Source organism: Thermobia domestica, chromosome 8 (genome assembly GCF_964235325.1).
Source record: "Thermobia domestica chromosome 8, izTheDome1.hap1.1, whole genome shotgun sequence".
Lineage (NCBI taxonomy): Eukaryota > Metazoa > Arthropoda > Insecta > Zygentoma > Lepismatidae > Thermobia > Thermobia domestica.
Window position 1 is genome coordinate 3,883,793 of NC_137461.1, and position 23,564 is coordinate 3,907,356.

At 34.1% G+C, this 23,564-nt stretch overlaps 1 protein-coding gene across 1 annotated transcript in view; it reads left to right on the forward strand.

Annotated features, from left to right (window-relative positions):
* LOC145691534 (hydroxyproline dehydrogenase-like) overlaps positions 1-23,564 on the forward strand; it is a 40,218-nt gene that overhangs the window by 2,149 nt on the left and 14,505 nt on the right. The window contains exons 2-5 of the mRNA XM_081766944.1: positions 3,330-3,523; positions 7,580-7,703; positions 17,948-18,107; positions 22,540-22,691. Coding sequence (XP_081623070.1) covers positions 3,330-3,523; positions 7,580-7,703; positions 17,948-18,107; positions 22,540-22,691 — 630 coding nt within the window. The remainder of the gene's footprint in view (positions 1-3,329; positions 3,524-7,579; positions 7,704-17,947; positions 18,108-22,539; positions 22,692-23,564) is intronic.

Genomic DNA, 23,564 nt, shown 5'->3' on the forward strand with positions numbered 1-23,564 from the left:
GAATATGAGAAAACGCAAAAACAGTGGTTCAACGTAGGTGCATCGTTGTTTCGGCAACGCATCGAAAGACGATGTTCTATTTTGTTGTCACAATGTTCGCGTTCCGTAGGATAACGATCGTTGGCCAACTGTTTTATTCACGTTGGTGTTTTGTTGGCATTCCATTGGTCCAACCACACAATAGTTGGCAGATTGTAGGATAACGATCGTTGGCCAACTGTGATTTTCTTGTTGGCATTTTGTTGGAATTTCGTTGGCCCAACTCCTCCACGGTTGCACACTGTCGTCCATTGGTTGGTTGGCCAACTGTACACAATCTTCTGTTGGCGCAACGTTGCAAATAATTGTTGGCATAACGATTTGCAGTACCGCCAAAATCACCGTTGGCCAACAAACTATGGTCGGTTGGCCCAACCATTTGCCAACCCAAAATGCTATTTGGGGTATAACTGAAAACGTATGTTCTATAAGACTGTCCGTATAAGTATTCCATCTATACATACTTTCCGTATGACTGTATATTGGCGGTAAAGGTCTCATAACATAAAGATGAACGTATATAACATATACTGAGCGTATATAACATACGTGTACATATGTAATATACAGAAGACTGTTAGATGTAAGACATCCTGCATCGTCATGATGTAACATTTAATCGGGAAAAGGGAAGTAGATATGTAGCATATGGATAATGTATCCTCCGTACAGATTTCCGGAGTAAACATATGGATTACATATTTTTTGTACCATATACCGCTGTCCGGATAACAGATTTTTCTCAGTGTAGGTCCCGGGTTCAAAGCCTCTGACCGATCATCCTGATTGTGGCTTATCCAAAATTTCCCCAGTTCCACCAGGTGAATGTTCAGGTGGTGCCTTTAAATATAGTTTGTGACTTTTTAAAAATGAGTTCCTTTGTGGTTATATAGTTAGCATATGTGTCTTTGACGCGGGAGACCGGATCCGATTACCACTAAGAGCTCATACCATTCGGATCCTTGTTAAGTTGTAGACCTATGTTTCGTGTAGCCTCTCTGCTGAAAAGGGACACTGAACTCTAATCAACCAACCAATAAATCTTTAAAAAGTTCTTTGCGTTGAATTGCGGTTCGCAAATTTTGGGAAGGATGATACCGAATGAAGCTCTCTGTTATGCCACGAAATCTCACATAATTATTGTTCTGCTTTCTAGACTTAGAAACAAACCTTCTATAGTAACTGTACTTTCTAACAAAAATGCTCGCAAAATAAAAATTAACTCTTTTCATCTTAATATTTTATTTTTTCGCTAGATGGCACTGAACATCACTCACCAAAGTAAATGGAAGCCGAATGAGTAATGACAACCCATTGTTCAATCGATTTCTAAATACTGTCAAACTTTCGTTAACTCTGTCTCTCCACTCACGGAAACCAATAAGCTCAGAGGCAACTAAACTACCCTGCCAACCAATTAGCACACAATCACGACGGAGCAAACTTAAATATACATAAGTTATACGATTATTGCTGCTGACTGTAGCTAGTGGTTTCTAAAGTGTTGCCACATTACTTACCTCCTAAGAAAGCGAAATGGACTCCGTATAAAAGTGACAACGGCTGTATCTTAATACAGATTGACGTTTGCGAATAGTTCAGAGAAACTTGTACCATTAAAAGAGCATAGTCAGCTATTAACTTATGTAAATTTATTTATACGTATTATATTAAAAATGTCTTTTATAATGTTGCAGGGCTACTACCTCTAGCCCACAAAATACACCACTGGTGTTAATGCAATCTTCAATCGTCTAACACCTGGTATTCTGCAGTGTACGTATATGGATGAAATTGGACTTTTGTTTGGACATTCGACGATCAATTAATGGTGCGCACGGAGAAAGATACTGAAATATGTTCAAAACATGTAAAAAAAAAAAAAAAAAAAAGTCACTTGTGGTTTATGTTTGACAAATATTAATTATTTTTTCCTGTATCAGTTTCATTTGGCAAGAAACCTTAAGTTTGTGCTGCACTTATGGTCACCCAGTGGCGTAACTTAAAGCTTCAGCGCACCCCCCCCCCAAACTCTTAATTATGCGCCCCATACTTTCTATATATTTTGGGGATGCTATTTACGCTTATGTCACCACTGGTGCAATTCTATTTTTTTAAACAACCGGTTCTGTGGAAGGGTGTCCCAGCAAGAAAGGGCCATATTTTGATTAATAATGATAGTATGAATTCATGACAGCAATCGTTCGAGATACCGATGAAAAGACCACTTTATAGTACACATTGCTTCGAAGGAGCATATCTCCGGAACTAATAAAGATATCGTAATCATTGAAAAACAGGTAGGTAGCAAGGTCGCCGATTTCTCTGTAACTTGGGGGGGGGGGGCATTCATTAAAAAAAACACATATAACAATACATATAACAAGAAAAATGCATATAAAATACATATTCATCAAAATACAGGGGGGCCCGCATGAGCTTTGGAGGGCGCCCTTGGTAGGTAGCATACATAATTGGCATTAGATACGTACCACATTCATTACACGTACAGATCTCAGTATTCCGGGCAAAATTCCGGAATTCACATTCAAATTTCGTCTGCCCATTGAATTGAAACAATTCAAAGTTGCTTGCTTACACAACAATGCAAACGAACAGGAAAAGTACAAAGGTGTTTCCACAAATTTGGCTTCTTTCTTTTACTCTTGGCTAGGTCATGCGTGTGTGCGATGTCTTTGTGTCTGGGTATAATAAACGGTTCTGCGAATTTGAAATATTTTAACATCGGTTCTAGCGAACTGGCTGAGTAGCACCACTGGTGGTCACCTAAATTTTATATCGAAGCAAGGATAACCATGCTTAGTGGCGTATTTACGATTTTGTTTCGGGGGGTTAGCTTGGCTAACTATGTTCCTGGAAATGTGAAAATTCTGCAAGATATTTCATTTACTTTAATACAGCAAATACAATTTCGGGGGACTTAAGCCCAGAAGCCCCCTTAAATATGTCACTGACCATGCTGTATGTGTTTTAGTTTCAAGCATTACTATAAAACCAAAAATATTAATGAGATATCTATACATTTCTTCTCCCCCTTTCCTTCTCCATACCCTTAACGGAATTGTCTCACCGAGTTGTGAATGTTCAACGAAACAAAACATAAGCATATCACGATGAAATTTATGTATGAAACGGCATGTTGGTAATAACACGCCTTTTTTTTTTTTTTTTAAGGTACAACATAATTGCTTCCAACGATTTAGGATTGTAAAATTTTCCTACTTTTGTGGCAGGTTGTACTATTTCATTTCGCTAATTTGTTTTCATAGCTATTCAGGCTTGGAGAGAAAATCTTAGGACGTCAATTGCTTGGCTTCTTTCTACGTCCGACCATCTACCGTCAGTTTGTGGCTGGAAACGAGAAAAATGAACTTCAGGTAGCGGCGGATCAGCTACATCGGCTAGGCCTTCGACTCATGGTGGCCCCAGCGGTCGAGGAAGACATCGGGGAAAGCACAAACAGGTAAGGCAGTAAAACTGAATTTTGTACCCCAGAAATTTTGTTGTGTTCACTGGAGTTGTGTAGGAAGAGAAAATTAAAATGTGAGGTAGCGACATTGTTGCCAGATCTGAAGATTAAAAAGTAGCGAGGTCGTGCTCCAAAAGTAGCAGAATTGAACTATTTGTAATCCAACTGTAAAAATAAATTATTTTGCAGCTATACACTTTCACGAATCATATATATCCTTACCGATTTAATGAAAACGCATGGAGTTTGAAATATGTCAGATGTCTAGGTTGGCCGTGGTGGTGTGTTAGGGGAAACTCCATACTACGTCAGAAGTAGTAGAACTGCAATCTGCAATGAACTGGGCAAACGATGTTAGTACAAAATGAGCAACCTTTCCGATTTCCAAGCAGTCAGTTTTGAGGGGTCTGAAATACACTTTATCTGGAAGCCATGAATTTTGAATGTTTTTATTGTAACACTATTTAGGGGAGACCGGGCCACATTTGCCAACTTTTTTTTTTTTTTTTTTTAATTGCGTGTGCAGTATTTTATTTGAAACCTATTTAGAGGTAAACAGGATATCATTTTCTTCCTTATACCTTTATGAACGAAGTGGAACAGGTATTTTTTTCCCACAAAATGAATATTGAGTTTCACTACCAATGGTTAAGTGTGATCATGTGACGTTGGAAAATGTGCCCCGTATGCGAGGAAAGTTGGCCAACCTACTAAAACTATACAGGAGCAAGTGTTCCAACTACTTCACATGCTAAAACACAGGTAATAAATCGTTGCTTTTACTGAAAATGTACCTTTTGTTTATTGCTTGAATAGTATACAGAAGTGAGATTATGGTAGGTCTAATCAACAAGTTGACAAAAGTCATCATTGTCTGAATCACAATGAACGCAAACAAAAAATACAACACCCCCTTCGTACAGTTTTCGTGTGCCCACTTGTTGCATTTTGTGCACCTCACCCACTTTTCCTTTGCTTGAGAGTTGGAGAAAGGTTCAAAGCAATAAATGCATAAACAATCTTCATCATCTTCATCACTCGAATTAAAGGTTCTTACACAACACACTATATGGTCAATGGCAAGCACGTATTCAGTATTTTTGGAGGGGGGGAGAGGGATAGGGCCACAGCCACTTCGATATTTCATCATAGAAAAAGAAGTGTCATCATAGAATAACATTAGCTTTTTTACACCCCTTGTCTGCGTGCCTGGTCAAGGGCTACGTATTTTGTACCATATATTGTTATTTCGGAGATTTTTTTTACACAGTAGGCCCTACATGCATTTGTTATAGTCCTACTACAACTAGAGAAACTGACTGAGACTGGAAAAATATTGGAATACGTGCCCCGTATGTTGTTGGTAAACCTGCTCCATTGCCATTTTTGAACTTCAACATAACCTTGATGAGTAATGGTGTATATTATTTCCAAAACAAATACATCATTACCTAAAGGAAAAATATCATCTTTAGTACATGCAATGTCAAAGCAGTACGTTTAACGCTAGTATATTTTTAACGGTAGTACATTTATTTTAAGTTTTAATGCAAACCTTCGAAAAAATGATTTCAAAAGATCTCCTGCTTACGTTAACACAGCTACTCAACCGAAACTTGCGTAGATGGGTGCCAAGCATTGCTGCTTCAGCCAGTCCACCCGCATGAGCGATATACCGGATCCTTTCAGAACTAAAGCCAGTTGGAAAACGTGCCCCGGTCTCCCCTACTCATGTTCATATGGATAATACAGTAACACAATTAAATTTGCGATGTTCACTTTTACACAGCTCTGTACAGCTATAAGCCTAGGCATTAGGCTAATTGAGACAGAAACACCGCCAGCAGTGTCGGACTGGCCAAGTTGAGGGCCCTTGGCGCTGGTCCTTAAAGGCCACGTCGTATATATATATATATATATATATATATATATATATATAGAGAGAGAGAGAGAGAGAGAGAGAGATGTATGTATGTATGTATATATAAACTTAACACGTCAGTTGCAGAACATAAGTGAGAAAATCTTATTTTCTGTATTGAATACACACCTAGGTATGTAGTACAAAACAGATCGCAAAAAAAAGTTATAATAATACTTAGACAATCAGACGTAATCGTGAAGTTAATTCAGTTACTTTGACAGGTTTTTACGCAGTTCTTCACTTGATGAAGCAATCAAACCATGCGAAAGCTGAAACAGAAGAGAAAATGTACACCACTTTTGATTGTTCACATTTTCATTTTTTTCACACTCAGTCGACCAAGTCCTACAGGTCCTGCGCCTTAGGAATTTAAAATTTTGCCTTTATCATCACTTTACGCATTTCAAACGCTGATCTTTGTTAAAAACAACATTGACTTATTTAACACCCATCACACATAAATATGATACCAGGTATAAGAATAAAATCCCCGGAAAACAGCACTGCACAAAGTTATATGAAAGGAATCCGATGTACACTCATGTCCAAAATGATTGTCGCATATCTATAACTGTCTTCGTGTAAGAATATAATTTGATAATAATTTTGCAGGGTACTTTTAATACTGATACTATGTGTATAATAGGGATATGTATATTTGTGGTAAAGTTCAAAGGAAAAAAAATTATAAATACGAAAATTATAATGACTAAAACAAAATGTTGCAAAATGGACAAGAAAGTTTTTCGTTTTATTGTTCTTATTTACTGCTCTTTTGACATTATATATGCCACATACATGTCTTTGCCGATTATACACATGTTAACATTATAAGAAATACCGGGCGAATTCGTTTCAAATTATATTCCTACAACAACATATTTATAGACATGCGACAATAATTTTGGACATGAGTGTACATGGGTACCATATTGTACAATAAACTTCCTCAGTATATTCGAAGGACAGAACAAAAAAGAAATCAAGAGTTTAATGAAAACATATCTGTTGCAGCATTGCTTTTATTCTGTAAGTGAATTTTTAGATATGTAAATGAATTTGTCTATTGATAGTTTTGGAAATATATATTGTTTTGTACTGATTTTATATCGTAGATGTAGCATAATTGTTTAATTCTATCGGTATGTATTTGTCATTACTGCGTATTTTATATCTTTGTACCTTTGATGAGTCTTATTCATACGCACATAATCGTGCAATATGTATGACTAAAAAGACGAAATAAATAAATGATTGGTAAAATAAAAAGCCGAAAATGGCCTGCAAAAATTGCGAAATAAAACTTAATAAAAGGTATGTGCCTCAGAACTGCCCTTGGGATATTGATGTAAAGAAAAATCAAATGAAAGAGGAAAAGTATCGTAATTACGTGACGTTGCTTATGTCACATTTGTTATATATTGGTTCAATTGCAGGGATGTCACTTGCAACATCGTGATGTTCACATTAGGTTGGCAACACTGACAACCTAGAATGGTTGAGAAATGGTCACACTCAACGTCTTCTTGCTATAGTGTCGTGTGATGTTTCTGCCAAGCTTGGTGTATAAACTTCTCATCGTACAAAACTTGTTGTACACCTTCTCATTTTTACAATTGGTTGGCAACACTGACAAACTGGGGTCCTTGAGAGAGGAATACGTCCACAGTATATTTTCTCTAGTGACGAATGATGTTTATGCCACGTTAAATGGATATACGTTCAGTGGATGAGAAACCATTTGCCACATAGTATTTACAATTCGTTGGCAACACTGACCAAATGGGTACGTCTGGGTGCAAAGTGATATTACCAAACCCTTGCCCGAGTAACGTTCTAGCAACGAGACAAAAAGGAACATAATTGACTCAGATGCTTACGGGTTATGGGTCGTAACATTCGTTTTTATTTCTGTCGAATATGTCATACATAGGGTCACAAATACCAACAAACTGGCCCCTTGTAGGGTAAGGTTGTGGGTTTGCCCGTGATTTGAAAACGGTTTCGTACTTCTCATGGCAAGAGCTTTCAGACGATATATAGGTTTTATCCAAGTACTTGGTCCTGATATGAAATCATCCCTAGTAAGTGAAGTGTTTTGTATTATATGTTTACTTAAATTACAGTCATGAAAAGTATGATAAGAACTTGGATGAGCTTCTACGTTTGGCTGATATGGCGAGCAGTTGTGGACAGACAGAGCCTTGTCTTCAGACGAAGATAACTGCTTTAATGCCTGCGGAGTCCTTGGTAAGTACTTACACATATTGTGATACGGATACTTTTATAACTATGAAAGAATTTTGGGCATGATCCAGTCAGGAAAAAAGTTTTCACACTGGCCTGGTCGGGGCAGACAAAATAATATAAGACCCACTTCATATACCCACTCTTTATTCCGTCCCGTAAGAAATTAAAGTAGATCTTTATCCAAACCTTACCTTACCATATCATTAAACTGTACACCCTTCCGTGAACTTTGATTTTTTTTTTTCACCATTCGCCCCCATCCTCTTCTATTCATTGCCTGCCTTTTCCTCCGACACATACATTAATTCTTTACTTTCGCTGCATTCTTGTAGAATGTTTGAGATTTAGATTTCAGAGAATGTTTCGGATGGATTAACAATATTAGTCAGGTTTTGGTGGGATAACTGAGCCTGCCATGCTAAATATAATATAAAATTTACAATTTTTCTTTTACTTGTTTTTCATAAGTGAAAGGAAATAATGGAATGCAACTTACCACGATCATAAATAATGTTATTCTACAACAGAAAATATGAACCTGAAGAATTTTCAGTGTTGCCATCCATAGAAATTACAGTGTTGTTAGAATAACAATTCTACCCAAAATATAAGTTAAGGCAGCGACTAGAGGAACGAATTCAACTGTATTGATTACATATCATGTTGTTTTGGTATCCTGTGAACTACCAAACTTCACAGTATTACAGTATTATTTAATTTTAATAACTGTATGTTAAAACTATTTTGTTTATTACCAAATAAATACAACTATTATTTAAAACAGGATACCAAAACGACATGATACGTAGAGCATCCTTGTGGCTACGCGGTTAGCGTACGCGCCTTTAGCGTGGGAGACCTGTGTTCGAATCTCGGCGGGAGCTCATGTGGTTCGGATTCCACGTTAATCAGTAGGTCCACGTCTCATATAGCCTCTCTACTGAACGGGACGTTAAATTCAAAATCAACTCAACTTAACATAGTACGTAATCAAATGCAGTTGAGTTCGTTCGTCTAGTCGCTGCCTTAACTTAGATTTTGGGGGAAATGCTATTCTGGCACACGCTAATTTTTATGGATGGCAACACTGAAAATTCTTCAGGTTCATGTTTTCTGTTGTAGAATAACATTATCTATTGATTGTGGTAAGCTGCATATCATTATTTCCTTTCACTTAGAAAGACAAACAAAAGAAAAATGGTAAATATTGTATTATTTTTAGTGAGGCAGGTTCTTAATGATCGTATTCTCACTTTTATTTGAGAGACTGCAACAGGTAACATATTCATATTCATTCATATTCATATTTATTTGCCTGTTTATAGCTTACAAATGAGGACAATCCTCAATTAAGCATTACAGTTGTCAGATATGATTTACATTCTCTATATATTATCAGTAAGATAAGTTTCCACAGAGTAATAGCTTTTTTCCAACAATAATTCTAACAGAGTATTTCTGAATATCCGTTTTTCGTTAATGTTCTTATACTTTGCTGGTAATTTGTTATATAATTTTATACAATTCATATACACAGTTTTGCTAAAATTTGCATAATTCTGTTGGATAGTATACATATTACAATTTTGCCTAGTATTGTATGAGTGAATCGTATTAGCTAAAGTAAATAAATCCTTGTGCTCGATTACATACATAATTGTGCGATATATATATAAACTAGGTAATGTCAATAATTTATACTTTTTAAAAATATTTTTACATGAGGATCGTTCAGGCATACTTAACATTATTCTAATAATTTTTTTCTGTATTCGGAATGTACTAGCACTTATTCTCGAATTCCCCCAAAATATAACACCATAGTTTATTATTGAAAAAACTTTGCTATAGTATAAGGACATGACAGCTTCCTTGCACAAACTACCTTGCAACCTACGGAATGCAAAGCAGAGTGAACTGAGTTTAGTATTAATGTATTCAACATGAGTATTCCATGTTAAATCTTCATTAACATATACTCCTAGAAATTTAATAGATGGTGTTTGACATAATTCTACAGTGCCTACAGTTATTGGTACAGGTTCATTTCTTTGGCCCGGGAATCGAAATTTGACAATGTTAGTTTTTCCTAAATTCATAGTTAATTTATTTATGTTAACGTTCTATGGACCTTTTCTTTTTACGTTTTATCTGATTTGTTTTATTATTATTACTACATCTTAGTTATTTTTCGTGTTATAAGTTTTTTTTAAATCTTGTTATTTATTATTTTAGCTTTATCACGGCCTCTGTTTCAATTTTATATATATATCCTTCTTCGAGCTGGACGAGAAAGTAATAATGGGGGAAGACAGACCGAGAAAGAGAGACAGGGAAGAGCAAAAAGTTTAGGATAGGGACATGGAACGTACGTACTATGTTGCAGGGAGGAAAATTAGAAAATCTTTAAGAAGAAATGAAACAAAATAATCTAGATTTGGTAGGAGTTTGTGAAGTTAGATAAGGAGGTAATGGGGTGTTGAACAGCGAAGGATATAGAATGTTTTACTCAGGTAATGAAAAGGGCGGTCATAATGGCGTAGGAATAATTATTGGAAAGTGCTTAAAGGAGAAGGTAGTGAAAGTAGAATTTATTGATGATAGAGTTATGATGTTAAGACTTAAAGAAAACGAAGGATTTAGTGGTGATACAGACATATGCACCGACGACTTCGCATGCAAATGAAGAAGTAGAGGAAAATTATGAGAAAATAGAAGAAATTATAGATAGGGAGAAGAGGGGTGCATGCGTAATTCTAATGGGAGATTTCAATGCAGTTGTGGGAGAAAAACAGGAAGGTAGTATAGTAGGCAAATATGGTTTAGGCGAAAGAAATGAAAGGGGAGAGGGACTGGTGAATTTCTGTAGACATAATTAACTAGTAATTGGGAACACTTGGTTCAATCCGCACAAGAGAAGAAGATATACATGGAAATCACCAATAGACGGCGGAAGATATCAGATAGACTATGTTATGATTCAGGACAGGTATCGGAATAGCTTAAAGAACGCGAAGACCCTTCCCGGGGCTGATATTTTCTCTGATCATAATCTTGTGCTGGCCGAAGTAGATATTCAACTGAAAAATGTAGGCAGAAGAAAAGTAGGTAACAAAGTGTTGAATACTGAAAAGTTGAAAAACGAGGAAATAAGAAATCTTTTTGTTGAAAAATTCGAAGAAAAATGTTCAAACGAGGAAAGGATAGGCGCAGGTAGTAACGCACGGTGGGAACATATTAAACGTTGCTTACAGCAGGCTGCAGAAGAAGCAGTAGGTTACCGTAAACACAAAACTGCTATTTAAAAAAAAAAAAAAAAAAAAGTTGCAGAGCAGATGTTGCAGAAAAATGAGGGAGAGGAAGATGTGGAAACAGTTTGATACAAAAGAGGGCAGTTAGATGTACAGAAAGTTAAATAATGAATTACAAAGAGAAACAGACAGAGCGAGGGAAGAGTTTTACAAAAGAAAATGCGAGGACATAGAAGAATTAGAAAGAGTTGGAAAATATGAGGAAATGTACAAGGAGGTGAAATCTATGGAATTTCGGAGGAAACAAGGGGGTATAATGATGGCAGTAGAAATTAAGAATGGGAAGGTAGTCAGAGAGAGAAATGAGGTCATAGGATGGTGGAAAGAATACGTTGAAGACATATGAGAGTAGGGATAGACCGTGTAGCCTAAATGTTGAAGTAGAAAATGAAGTAGGCGATAATGATAAAGGATTTAGTATTCTTCGGGATGAGTTTGAAAAGGCTATATCCAAGATTAGGAATGGAAAGGCAACCGGAATAGATAACATATCAATCGAATTCATTAAAAATATAGGAGACAAGGGAAAGAAAGAATCGTTGCGACTATGCAATGAAATATATGAAACGGGAGAATGGCCAAAAGACTTTCTGAAAACGATCATGATACCGATGGCTAAGAAATCGAACCCAGAGATGTGAGGATTATAGAACTATTAGTCTCATATCTCATGCAACTAAAATTCTGCTCCGAATACTGAACAGAAGGTTATATGAAAGAACAAATAAAGATGTTGAGGAGGAGCAGTTCGGGTTCAGAAGAGGCAAGGGCACAAGAGATGCAATTGGATTATTAAGGGCGATCGGTGAAAGATTTATAGAAAAAGGGAAAGAGGTGTATGTTGTATTTATTGATCTAGAAAAGGCTTTTGACTGCGTGAATTGGGAATTATTGTTGGGAGTTCTAACTAAGATAGGGTTGGAATGGAAAGATAGAAGACTCATAAGAAACTTATACATAAACCAACAAGTAAGTGTTAGGATAGGGGAAGAACTGACGGAAGAGAGTGCAATTGGAAGGGGAGTCTGACAAGGATGCTGCCTCTCGCCAACACTATTTAATGTCTATCTAGAAGAATAGTGAAAAAGAGCCTACATGATGATGATGGCATTTCGGTAGAATGATTAGATGCATAAGATTTGCAGACGATATGGCGCTTCTTGCAGAATCTGAAAAGAAATCCAATAAAATGTTAGAAAAAATGAGAAAGGGCTTTGAAGAATATGGGATGAAAATAAATGTTAGAAAGACAAAAGCCATGGTGATTGGAACGAATAGGTCTGTGTCAAATATAAAAGTAGGAGAGGAGAAAATAGAACAAGTGAATAGTTTTCGATACCTGGGTAGTATTCTTAGTAATAACATGAAGTGCGAACGTGAAATAAAAGCAAGGATAGGAATGGCGAAAGAAGCCTTTAGGAGGAAGAAAAGTCTGTTTGTGGGACCTTGAATAAAGAGTTGAGAAAAAGACTCATAAAATGCTTCGTGTGGAGTGTTGTACTGTATGGGGCGGAAACGTGGACATTACGTTAAGGTGACTTAAATCGACTGCAAGTCTTCGAAATGTGGGTGTGGAGAAGAATGGAAAGAATTAGTTGGGTCGAGCGGAAAACGAATGAGAGAGTATTAGAAATGGTGGAGGAGAAAAGAACAATTTTAGATATTATTAAGAAGAGGAAGAGAAACTGGTTGGGACATTGGCTAAGAAGGAACTGTATCATGAGGGACTTCTACAGAGTATTAGAAATGGTGAAGGAGAAAAGAACAATTTTAGATATTATTAAGAAGAGGAAGAGAAACTGGTTGGGACATTGGCTAAGAAGGAACTGTATCATGAGGGACGTTCTACAGAGTATTAGAAATGGTGGAGGAGAAAAGAACAATTTTAGATATTATTAAGAAGAGGAAGAGAAACTGGTTGGGACATTGGCTAAGAAGGAACTGTATCATGAGGGACGTTCTACAGAGTATTAGAAATGGTGGAGGAGAAAAGAACAATTTTAGATATTATTAAGAAGAGGAAGAGAAACTGGTTGGGACATTGGCTAAGAAGGAACTGTATCATGAGGGACTTCTACAGAGTATTAGAAATGGTGAAGGAGAAAAGAACAATTTTAGATATTATTAAGAAGAGGAAGAGAAACTGGTTGGGACATTGGCTAAGAAGGAACTGTATCATGAGGGACGTTCTACAGAGTATTAGAAATGGTGAAGGAGAAAAGAACAATTTTAGATATTATTAAGAAGAGGAAGAGAAACTGGTTGGGACATTGGCTAAGAAGGAACTGTATCATGAGGGACGTTCTACAGAGTATTAGAAATGGTGGAGGAGAAAAGAACAATTTTAGATATTATTAAGAAGAGGAAGAGAAACTGGTTGGGACATTGGCTAAGAAGGAACTGTATCATGAGGGACTTCTACAGAGTATTAGAAATGGTGGAGGAGAAAAGAACAATTTTAGATATTATTAAGAAGAGAAAGAGAAATTGGTTGAGACATTGGATAAGAAGGAACTGTATCATGAGGGACGTTCTACAGAGTATTAGAAATGGTGGAGGAGAAAAGAACAATTTTAGATATTATTAAGAAGAGGAAGAGAAACTGGTTGAGACATTGGCTAAGAAGGAACTGTATCATGAGGGACTTCTACAGAGTATTAGAAATGGTGGAGGAGAAAAGAACAATTTTAGATATTATTAAGAAGAGGAAGAGAAACTGGTTGGGACATTGGATAAGAAGGAACTGTATCATGAGGGACTTCTACAGAGTATTAGAAATGGTGGAGGAGAAAAGAACAATTTTAGATATTATTAAGAAGAGGAAGAGAAACTGGTTGGGACATTGCCTAAGAATAAATTGTATCATGAAGGATGTCCTAGAGGGTATGGTGGCGGGAAAGAGAGGCAGAGGGCGAAGGAGACTACAATTAATGAACGATATAAAAACAGAAAGATCATACGCGAAGACGAAGAGGTTAGCGGAGGACAGTGGAGTATGGAAGCTTCTCAGCTGCTGCAAGTGACCTGCCAATAAGGGCAGAATATCTATGATGATGACTTCGAGCTTATGTTAGATGTATGTTATTTTAGGAGTCTTATTTTATATCAATCTTTGTTGGGAGTTTTTGTATGAGGAGTATGTGTCGATTCTTGGTCATTTCATGAATGGAACAAATAACCTCAATGTTGACGTCACCATTAAATATACAGTCAATCAATTAATCATTCTTTAACCTTTCACCACGTCTGTCTGTGGTTTTTTTTTTTTTTTCATAATATTTTTTCTTGGGAATTTTTTGGTTATCCATTCTTTAAATCCGTCCTTAATGCTTTTAGTATTTCTGCTTTTATAAATCTAACAATGTCTTCCTTTTCTAAATAAGCTTTATATTTCAACACTTGTACATATTTTCCATCTTCATTCTGTTATGTTTGTGCATAAATTTTTTTGTATCATTTTCTTTTAAAATATTCGTAAGTTACATTCATTTCTCGAATTTCTGATTCGCAAATGACTACGAATATGGTCAAGACTTTTAGACACTTGGGATAAGGAAGGAATTTAGGAAATACGTATTCTAAGGTGGTATATATTTATATATATATACACTACCTCTCAAAAGTTTTTGAACCCCCCGGATTTTTGCAAGCATTTACTGTGATCCTATTATTTTGGCACGAGAACTTTACGGTCTTGTATCAGATGTACTCCTGCCTAAAGCATAGAATTTGACGACAGTTGAATTAAGGTCTGAGAGGTACTGCAGGTGATATGTCAGTTTATAATTCTTAAAACTAAAACCGAAAAAAGAATTTGAAACCTACATTGCATAGTATGAACAAACATGTGGAAGGTGAGGCAAGATATTAGTTTTGTTTGGAAAGTGTAGACAGAGGATCAATCTAGTGACAAAAATTTGAAAGAGAAAGTAGTTTACCAAATTTTGCAGTTATCTATACCTTATAGATATGCTGACTTTAAAAAAGCAAATAGCGCCATTCTTTGAAAAATGTTGACGACCGGTCAATATGCATCCTTCTCTGCTCAACTGTCGCTCAGTGGAAGCGCATATGTAATGCTCATTGTTACTATTTCAACTAACACCACTGGAGCAAACGAAACCATCGTAAGTACTTTTTCAAAGTATAGTATGTTTGATATTTTAAACGCAACATATCAACAAGCTATAAAGAACTGCAAAATTTGGAAAGCTACTTTCTCTTTCAAATTTTTGTCACTGCATTGACCCTCTATGTCTACACTTTCCAAACAAAACTAATATTTTGCCTCACCTTCCACACTTTTGTTTATATTATGCAATATCTGTATCAAATTGTCTTTTTTGGTTTCAAGTTTATTAATTACGATTTGGCATATCATCTGCAGTATCTCTCAGACCTCGATTCAACTGTCGTCAAACTTGATGCTATAGGCAGGAGTACCTCTCTTGCAGGGCGGTAAAGTTCTCGTGCCAAAATAATAGGATTACAATAGATGCTTACAAAAATCGGGGGTGTTCGAAAACTTTTCAGTGGTACTGTATTTTATGCTTTTCAACAAAAGTATTTGTAACACACGGAGGCAAAATTCTTGTGTCAAAATAATAGGTTTACAGTAGATACTTACTCATATCCGAGGTATTCGAAAATTTGTAACCGATGCAGTACAATTCAATTCAATTTATCGCATCCTTATATCATCTACGTGTTGTTGGATTTATCAAGTTCTTAGAATAACTACATATTATTAGAGTCAAAATTACAAAACTCATCAAGAGTATAAAACAGTTCTTTAGAAGGTGTCTTTTCAATATATATTTTTTTGAAATTAAAAATACTTTTCTCTTTCTTCATTGAGCGGATAACATGCTGATTCTCCTTTTTTTTTTTCTAACTCGTGTATGTTACACAGCTTTCTGATGCATGTTGTTTCTATATTGATCAATGTGAAACTCATCTCTTCTACGTGTATTATGAGTATGGTATCTTTATTTAATATGAAATCTTTACTATTCAGTTTTGTGTATGTTATTACATGCTACAAATGTAAACTTAGTAATAGTACTACCAAGATCTTTAAACAGCTTTGCAAGTCTTTAAATAGATCTACAGGAACTTGTTTTATTTATTCGGCAGAAGTTTTAAAATACTTTTTTTTAAAAAAAAAAATTAAAAACAATGTTAGTATTTCTCCCATTACCCCAAAACTTTGATACGATGCGAGTATCATATCATACATGATACTATACATGACACGTTGCGTAATATAGGACCTTAGATTTTCTTTTTCTGTACTAGTTCTTACTGCATGGTAGAGATAACTTAATTTAGAAACAAAACTATTTAATGTTTTTCCCAAATGAGATTACAGTTGTAATATATAAGCATTCTTGTTAATTCTAAGAATGAGCCGTATTTTAAGTATATTTACTGATACTGATAGTGAGTGACCCAAGTGGGTGACCAATACTCACCTTAATGTTATCCAGAGATAAAAAAAAAAAAAAAAAAAAAAGGTTTTAAATTTAGACTTTGTGAATATTAATCACTCACTCACAATGCTCCCGGTTCCTTATACAAACCACTAATACACTTCTTTTAACTTCTCATCTTCACGACACAATTTCGAAACAATTTTACATGTTAACTAAGGAAATTACCTTGTCTTACTACAAGGTTCGATAGGTCAATTTCTCAAACGAAACTTCGTAGGTGGCAGCACTATAACTATAACCGCAATGTTCATCAATGTTTCCATCTCTGATAGAAATCACAATCTCTCATTACTTTTTTTTTTTTTTTTTTTTTTTCATTATGCTTCAACGCTATGGGGTGCATCTCAATTATAAAATTACAAGTTTACCTTTGCACCCGTGTTCCTTTTCTTTTAATTTATATAATATTTGGACTCGCGCTGGAGTCATGCTCCATACCATTTCTTACTTTTCGCAAACTGGCACTTCTGAAATATTATCCTTATTTGCTTATGTAAATTCTGTGAAGAAAATGAATCCCTGATTCCCGAACTTCACTAGATTTCATTAACTTCATTTACTTTAACACTTCGTTTAAGTGTTATTAACCAGTCATACAGTTTATTTTTATAAGCATTTAATGGAGGCTGCTAGCTTATTAAACAACTTTGGTTCTAGAATTGAATAACTATTTTTGATCTCAGATAGTAAAGGATACTTCCATTTTCGTACACTATCTAGTATTATATGCAAATCTCTTTCCAGCGTCATATTTGCTAGGATTTGCTTGGTGTAAATTAGAACTTTGATAAATATATAAACTCACTACTGTATTATGTTATGCCTAACAAATAGCGGTTTACAGTGTACTTTATCTGGTGGTCCGTCAACAATCGTGACAGCTTATTTGCTTATTCATGTATTTTTAGCCTTGATCTACTACGTATTTCATCTTTGACATAAGGAATTTAGAAGGTAGGAGATATGTCGTACTTGTTATCTTTCCAGAGACGCCCGTATTCGAAATGAATTGATTCATTCCTTTTTAATTAATATTTCAGCCCCTTTTCGTTATTTTCATGATGTCTGTTAATAACAGGAATTAGCAACACTGAGAGTAACCACAACACTTATATGAAAGGCTGTTAGAGAATTGTTTATTGATATATTAAGATCCAGTTGTTAGTCCCCGATTCTACAGGTCATAGTATTTGTTGAATAGTTTCTAGTGCAGACAAGAAAATTTGAATTTATTGAGAAATGACAACAGAAGAATGGAGAGTGCGTAGAAAAGTGTATTTTTCTCTCTTTCTTCTTTTCTTAATGTAACGCATGTTCAGGTAGTTTATTTCATAGTTACACTCGCTTAAAACATATAAACATGAAAAGTATCAACTGATGTCTATTAATTAAAAAAAACAATCTATTAAGCATTCTTTCTTGTTTTTCGTTTTCCCAGAAAAATGTAGCAAACATATTTTCAAGCTCCAACTCGCAAGTGAGACTCGTAGAAAATATGGCAGAAGCTATGATAAGAAGCTCATCTGCATCTATACCAGGACTTACAAAATCGGATTCAATAGCTTTAGAACGTGCTGTGCAAAGATTGAAATATCTTGGTAAGTTCAAAACTACGCCTATATATCATAAACTAGGATAAAATAATAATAATAATAATAATAATAATAATAATAATAATAATAATAATAATAATAATAATTATTCTATTCATGTAGACAGTGTAAGTTGGTTAGAAGGTAATCACGTCTTTGATGTAAAAAGCCTTGAAATTCGCGGAAAAACTTTGATGCGAAAGTCACCGCTAATTTAACTATGTTACGTTTTAAACATCGTGGAACTATTCTACTTTAATTTATAGAAGTGTTCTCAAAAAAATTCAAATCGATTTCTACTCATTACATTCTGTACACAGATGACACGATAATACTAATAAACTGGACCAATCAAACAGAGTTAGTATGCATGAATAGATCTCAATTAGGATTATTACAATAAGAATATGAATAAGAAAAAATATTCATCGCAAACACGTCTTCTCAGGTTAGCAGCCAGGTAAATACTATTGTATCTTGCAACGTTTCGATAGCTAACATTGTTCTCATCTTCAAGCGAATAGAGTGCGTGGAATATATATACTTCATATGTGTGTAATTGGACTCTTCTGATTGGTAGTTGAAATGGTAGGTTCTGATTGGTGCTTGAAATGGCGGGATATGGTTGGTGTCAATGTTTGATTCAGTTAAAATCCTGTGTCTCTGTCAAGATTAGTTTCCTCTTGCGTGATTGCAACAGTTTCTTTTATCCTCCTATCCCAAACTCTTGAGCATTTTGCTATTATTTTAGTATGTGTGAATAAAATCTTATGTTTCTGATTGATGCTGTGCTCGGTCAGCGTGGTTTAATCTGATATAACTATGAATATGGCAAGGTATATATTGGACAAGCAGGACGGACAATTGAAGCCAGATGCAAATAGCACAACAGTTAGATAACAACAAGAAATAATCTTTCTGAATACAAGTTCAGTGGTTATTTTTAATCTATGAATATGTATTCTATAGCGTTCGTTAGCAAATATCCTGGTTCATTGAATATTTGTTTATATTTTCATAATTTGATATTATTGGATCAAAAGATCCAATATATTTCAGGAAAAATTCTTGTAGGCCTTATATCTGGAGAACTAAATAAGTGTAGTCAAACTCAAACTATCACTTAATTCAGTACGATGTGCTTATTCCGTTTAAAAAAAAAAAAAAAAAAAATTCAATTTTGAAACCGTTCAAAAATTTTGTGACCTCTTATCCACAAACTAATTATTGGACAAGATCTCAATCTTTTGATTCATTTTTTTTTTATCATTCCTAAAATTCTCATTTTATTAATTTGTTTATTTATTGATTATTATTTTAAGATTTCACTTAACAACAGTGATCATTCTGTTACTACGATCATAGCAATGTTGTTATCTTCAAAGTGTCTTTATAATGTGTTGTACTTTACTAAATGACTCTGCTACTACCATAAACATTCCTAAAAATTGCTTTGCGGAATGTTGTGTAGTATATTTATTGCTGCATGCTAACGTACGAAATGTCATCAAATCTGCATTCTTTTAGTTTTGGAAATAGCCAAAAGTCATATAGTCTTACGTCAATGGCATTCTGGGCTAAGAAACCCTTAACGATGCTCCAGATTCCAGTCACTTATTTTGCAGTAGGAGCGTAACGCACACACATGTTATTTCCTCTTCAACTCTGTGAAGACTAAGTCAACGATTTGCAAGATAATCGAACGCCTGTGTAAAAATGTCAGAACACGTTCAGGTGCGAATGCCTGTGTGACTTACCATCGTAATGTCACGCCGCGCACATTCTATGGATTAAGTTGTCACCAAATATCATTATTGTAAAAATTGTGAGAATCGTCTCAAATTTTCCTTGAACTTTTGAAAACCAATCCCTGTATATTACATAGTTAATTCCTGTATATTAGATAATTAATCCTTTAAATTAAATAATAAATTCCAGTATATTAGATAATTAATCTTCGTATATTAACTAATTAATACCTGTATATAAGATGATAATTAACCCTTGTATATTACATAATTGTGAAGTAGATAGTTAATCCTTCTATGTACTTAGATAATTAATCCTTTATATCAGATAATAAGTACCTTAGATAATAAATTCTTGTATATTAGATAATCCTTGTATATTAGATTATCCTTTAAATTAGATAATAAATTCCAGTATATTAACTAATTTATCTTCGTATATTAACTAATTAACCATGTTTATTAGATAATTAATCCTTTATATTAGATAATAAAACCCTGTATATTAGATAATTAATCCTTGTATATTACATAATCCTTGTATGTATATTAGAAAATTAATCATTTAAACTAGATAATAAGTTCCAGTACATTAGATAATTAGTCTTCGTATATTAACTAACTAATCCCTGAATATTAGATAATTAACCATTATATATTAAATAATTGTAAATTAGATAGTTAATCCTTGTATGTACTTAGATAATTAATCCTTTATATTAGATAATAAATTCCTGTATATTAACTAATTAATCTCTTTATATTAGATGCTTAACCCTTATATATTAACTAAGTAATCCCTGTATATTGGATAATTAATCTTTGTATATGAGATAATCCTTGTATGTATATTAGATAGTTAATCATTTAAACTGAATAATAAATTCCAGTACATTAGATAATTAGTCTTCGTATATTAACTAACTAATCCCTGAATATTAGATAAATAACCCTTGGATATTAAATAATTGTAAATTAGATAGTTAATTCTTGTATATACTTAGATAATTAATCCTTTATATTAGATAATAAATTCCTGTATATTCGATAATTAATCTTTGTATATTAACTAATTAATCCCTGTATATTAGATAATTAACGCTTGCATATTAAATAATTGTAAATTAGATAGCTAATCCTTCTATGTACTTAGATAATTAATCTTTTATATCAAATAATAAATCCCTGTATATTAGATAATTAGTTTTCGTATATTAACTAATTAATCCCTGTATATTAGATAATTAATCCTCGTGTATTAGATAATTCCTGTATGTATATTAGATAATTAATCCTTTAAATTAGATAATAAATTCCTGTATATTAGATAATTAATATTCGTATATCAACTAATTAATCCCTGTATATTAGATAATTAACCCTTGTATATTACGTAATTGTAAATTAGATAGTTAATCCTTGTATGTATTTAGATAATTAATCCTTTATATTAGATGATGAATCGCTGCATGTTAGACAATTAATCCATGTATATTAGATAATTAATCCTTGTATATTAGTTAGTTAACCTTTGTATGTATATTAGATAATCTATATATTAAAATAGTAGGTTTATATGTTTGTCTCCAAAGAAAAGTTTATATGTTTGTCTCCAATCCTTTCGACAATGAGATCTCGAAAACTACAAGTGCTAGAAACGTGCTGTCTTCACTAGTCGATTCCAAAATTTGTGTAGATTGTCCAATTCTAATTGAATATTTAAGAAACATGACCGTTATTTCTTTATTACATTTTTAGAGATACACTGGATGTGTTGAAATTTTAATAATAAAAAAAAAGCATCGTATCCTACGAGTTATGCATTTCAACAGAACATAGTTGAATAGCTCCCAGGCTTTTTATTTCATGGCCAAATTATAATGAAAAATGAATTATAACCATTTCTCCAGTCTAAGATGAATCTTTAGTTTTTGGAGTGTTTTACCCAATGAACACCATATACCACTGACATTATAATTAATTGTGTGCGTAATGTATTTACTTATTACATACTGCATGCAAGAAATAAGAATACATTAGCCATACATGAATTAGAAACTCCAACCGAAAGTAGGTTCAAATCTTGCAAACTGTGCGAGATATTGAAAAAATAATCGAAAAAATACTCTCTTTATGACACCGACTTTTATGAAGACGTCTTTCACTTGTGCTTGTAAAGGGGCATGTACAGATGTTTTGAGGAATGAAAAGGAGATTCATGTTCATATGTAAATGATGCGCTTGTAGAGAGCGCAGGTTCAGCTAGTTAATTCTTTAAATTAGATAATAAATCCCAGTATATTAGATAATTAATCTTTTTATATTAATAGTTATATTACTAGTTAATCCCTGTATACTAGATAATTAATCCTTGTATATTCAATAATTAAAAATTCAGGTACATTAGATAATTACACTTCATTGAAAACTGGAACCGGTTTTATACAACAGAGCCTTACACCGATCTTGAAAATGAAGAACAATCTTTTTCTTGTTTAAATGATTAGGTATCTTGTTTGTTTAATGTTAGCTTAAGAGTCCTAGAAAACTCACGCATAGGAGTTTTTCCACCACAAAGCCCACTTGGCGGAAACTCGGATCGAACAAGGAACCCGTGCACCAGAGGTGAGTATACCACACATGAAATTTAAGCACGAAATAAAAGTTAAATAATAAATATTCTGTTTCAGGTGACCATATCTCTTCGAAAGGATTAAGACTGCTTATTGATGCAGAATACAGCTACGTCAATCCTGGATGCAGTTTATTTGCCTTAAGTCTTATGACAGCCTGCAATCAGAGGAACCCTATTATATGTTACACTTACCAATGCTATCTTAAGGTATTAAATTTCTTCTTGTTATAATCTTTCTTGTTATAGTCAGAGCACGTTGTATTTGTTAGATAAATAAATATATTACAACTATAAAATCTAACCTCAAAAGTAAACTAACTTCTTAAACAAGCTTAGCTCAACTCAAATTTGTATTTCAAAAATAGAATTGAGTTCATGTTAAATCTCAAAAACTAACTCTAAGAGCATTGCCAGAACGATCTGAAAAAGAATTAACTTTTCTTATTAACTTCTACAGGCTTTGTTCTATGTACTTTATTATTATACTCATTAAACAATTCTTGTAATATTTCTATCCATTTATAATCTCCTTGAGTGCTAAATTTTTTCCACTACTAGATGTTTTGTTTGAGAGTTCTGTTAAAACGTTCTACAATATGTTGTTTTTCGAAGACACATGCTCAAAATTGAAAAATTCACAAAATATCATCTCTCTATGACTTACAGTTCCCAAGATATGGCTCCTTAAATCTCCCGAAATCGGAACTTTTTATGGCCAATATCTCGGGAACGGTAAGAGTGACGCGAAAATTCCATTTCGTGCTCTATCGAATGGAGGGCTCAAAATTCAGAAATTCGCAAATAACACACACGCCCCCCCCCCCACACACACACACGACAGAGAGAGAGAGAGAGAGAGAGAAAGAAAGAATTCAGTAACAAACTTTTTAATTTTGTGGAAAATGAGCCACACTCAATTGAAACACATTTTAATTTACGGAAAATTTTGAATCTAGAATTAGCAATACTGTACGGCCGGGATTTGTTTGGAACCGATAAGACAACATTAAGAATACTTTAGCATTTAGTAATAATGATGCATTGAAGTTGTGCGGAACGTATGTTCGCTGTGAAAGCATG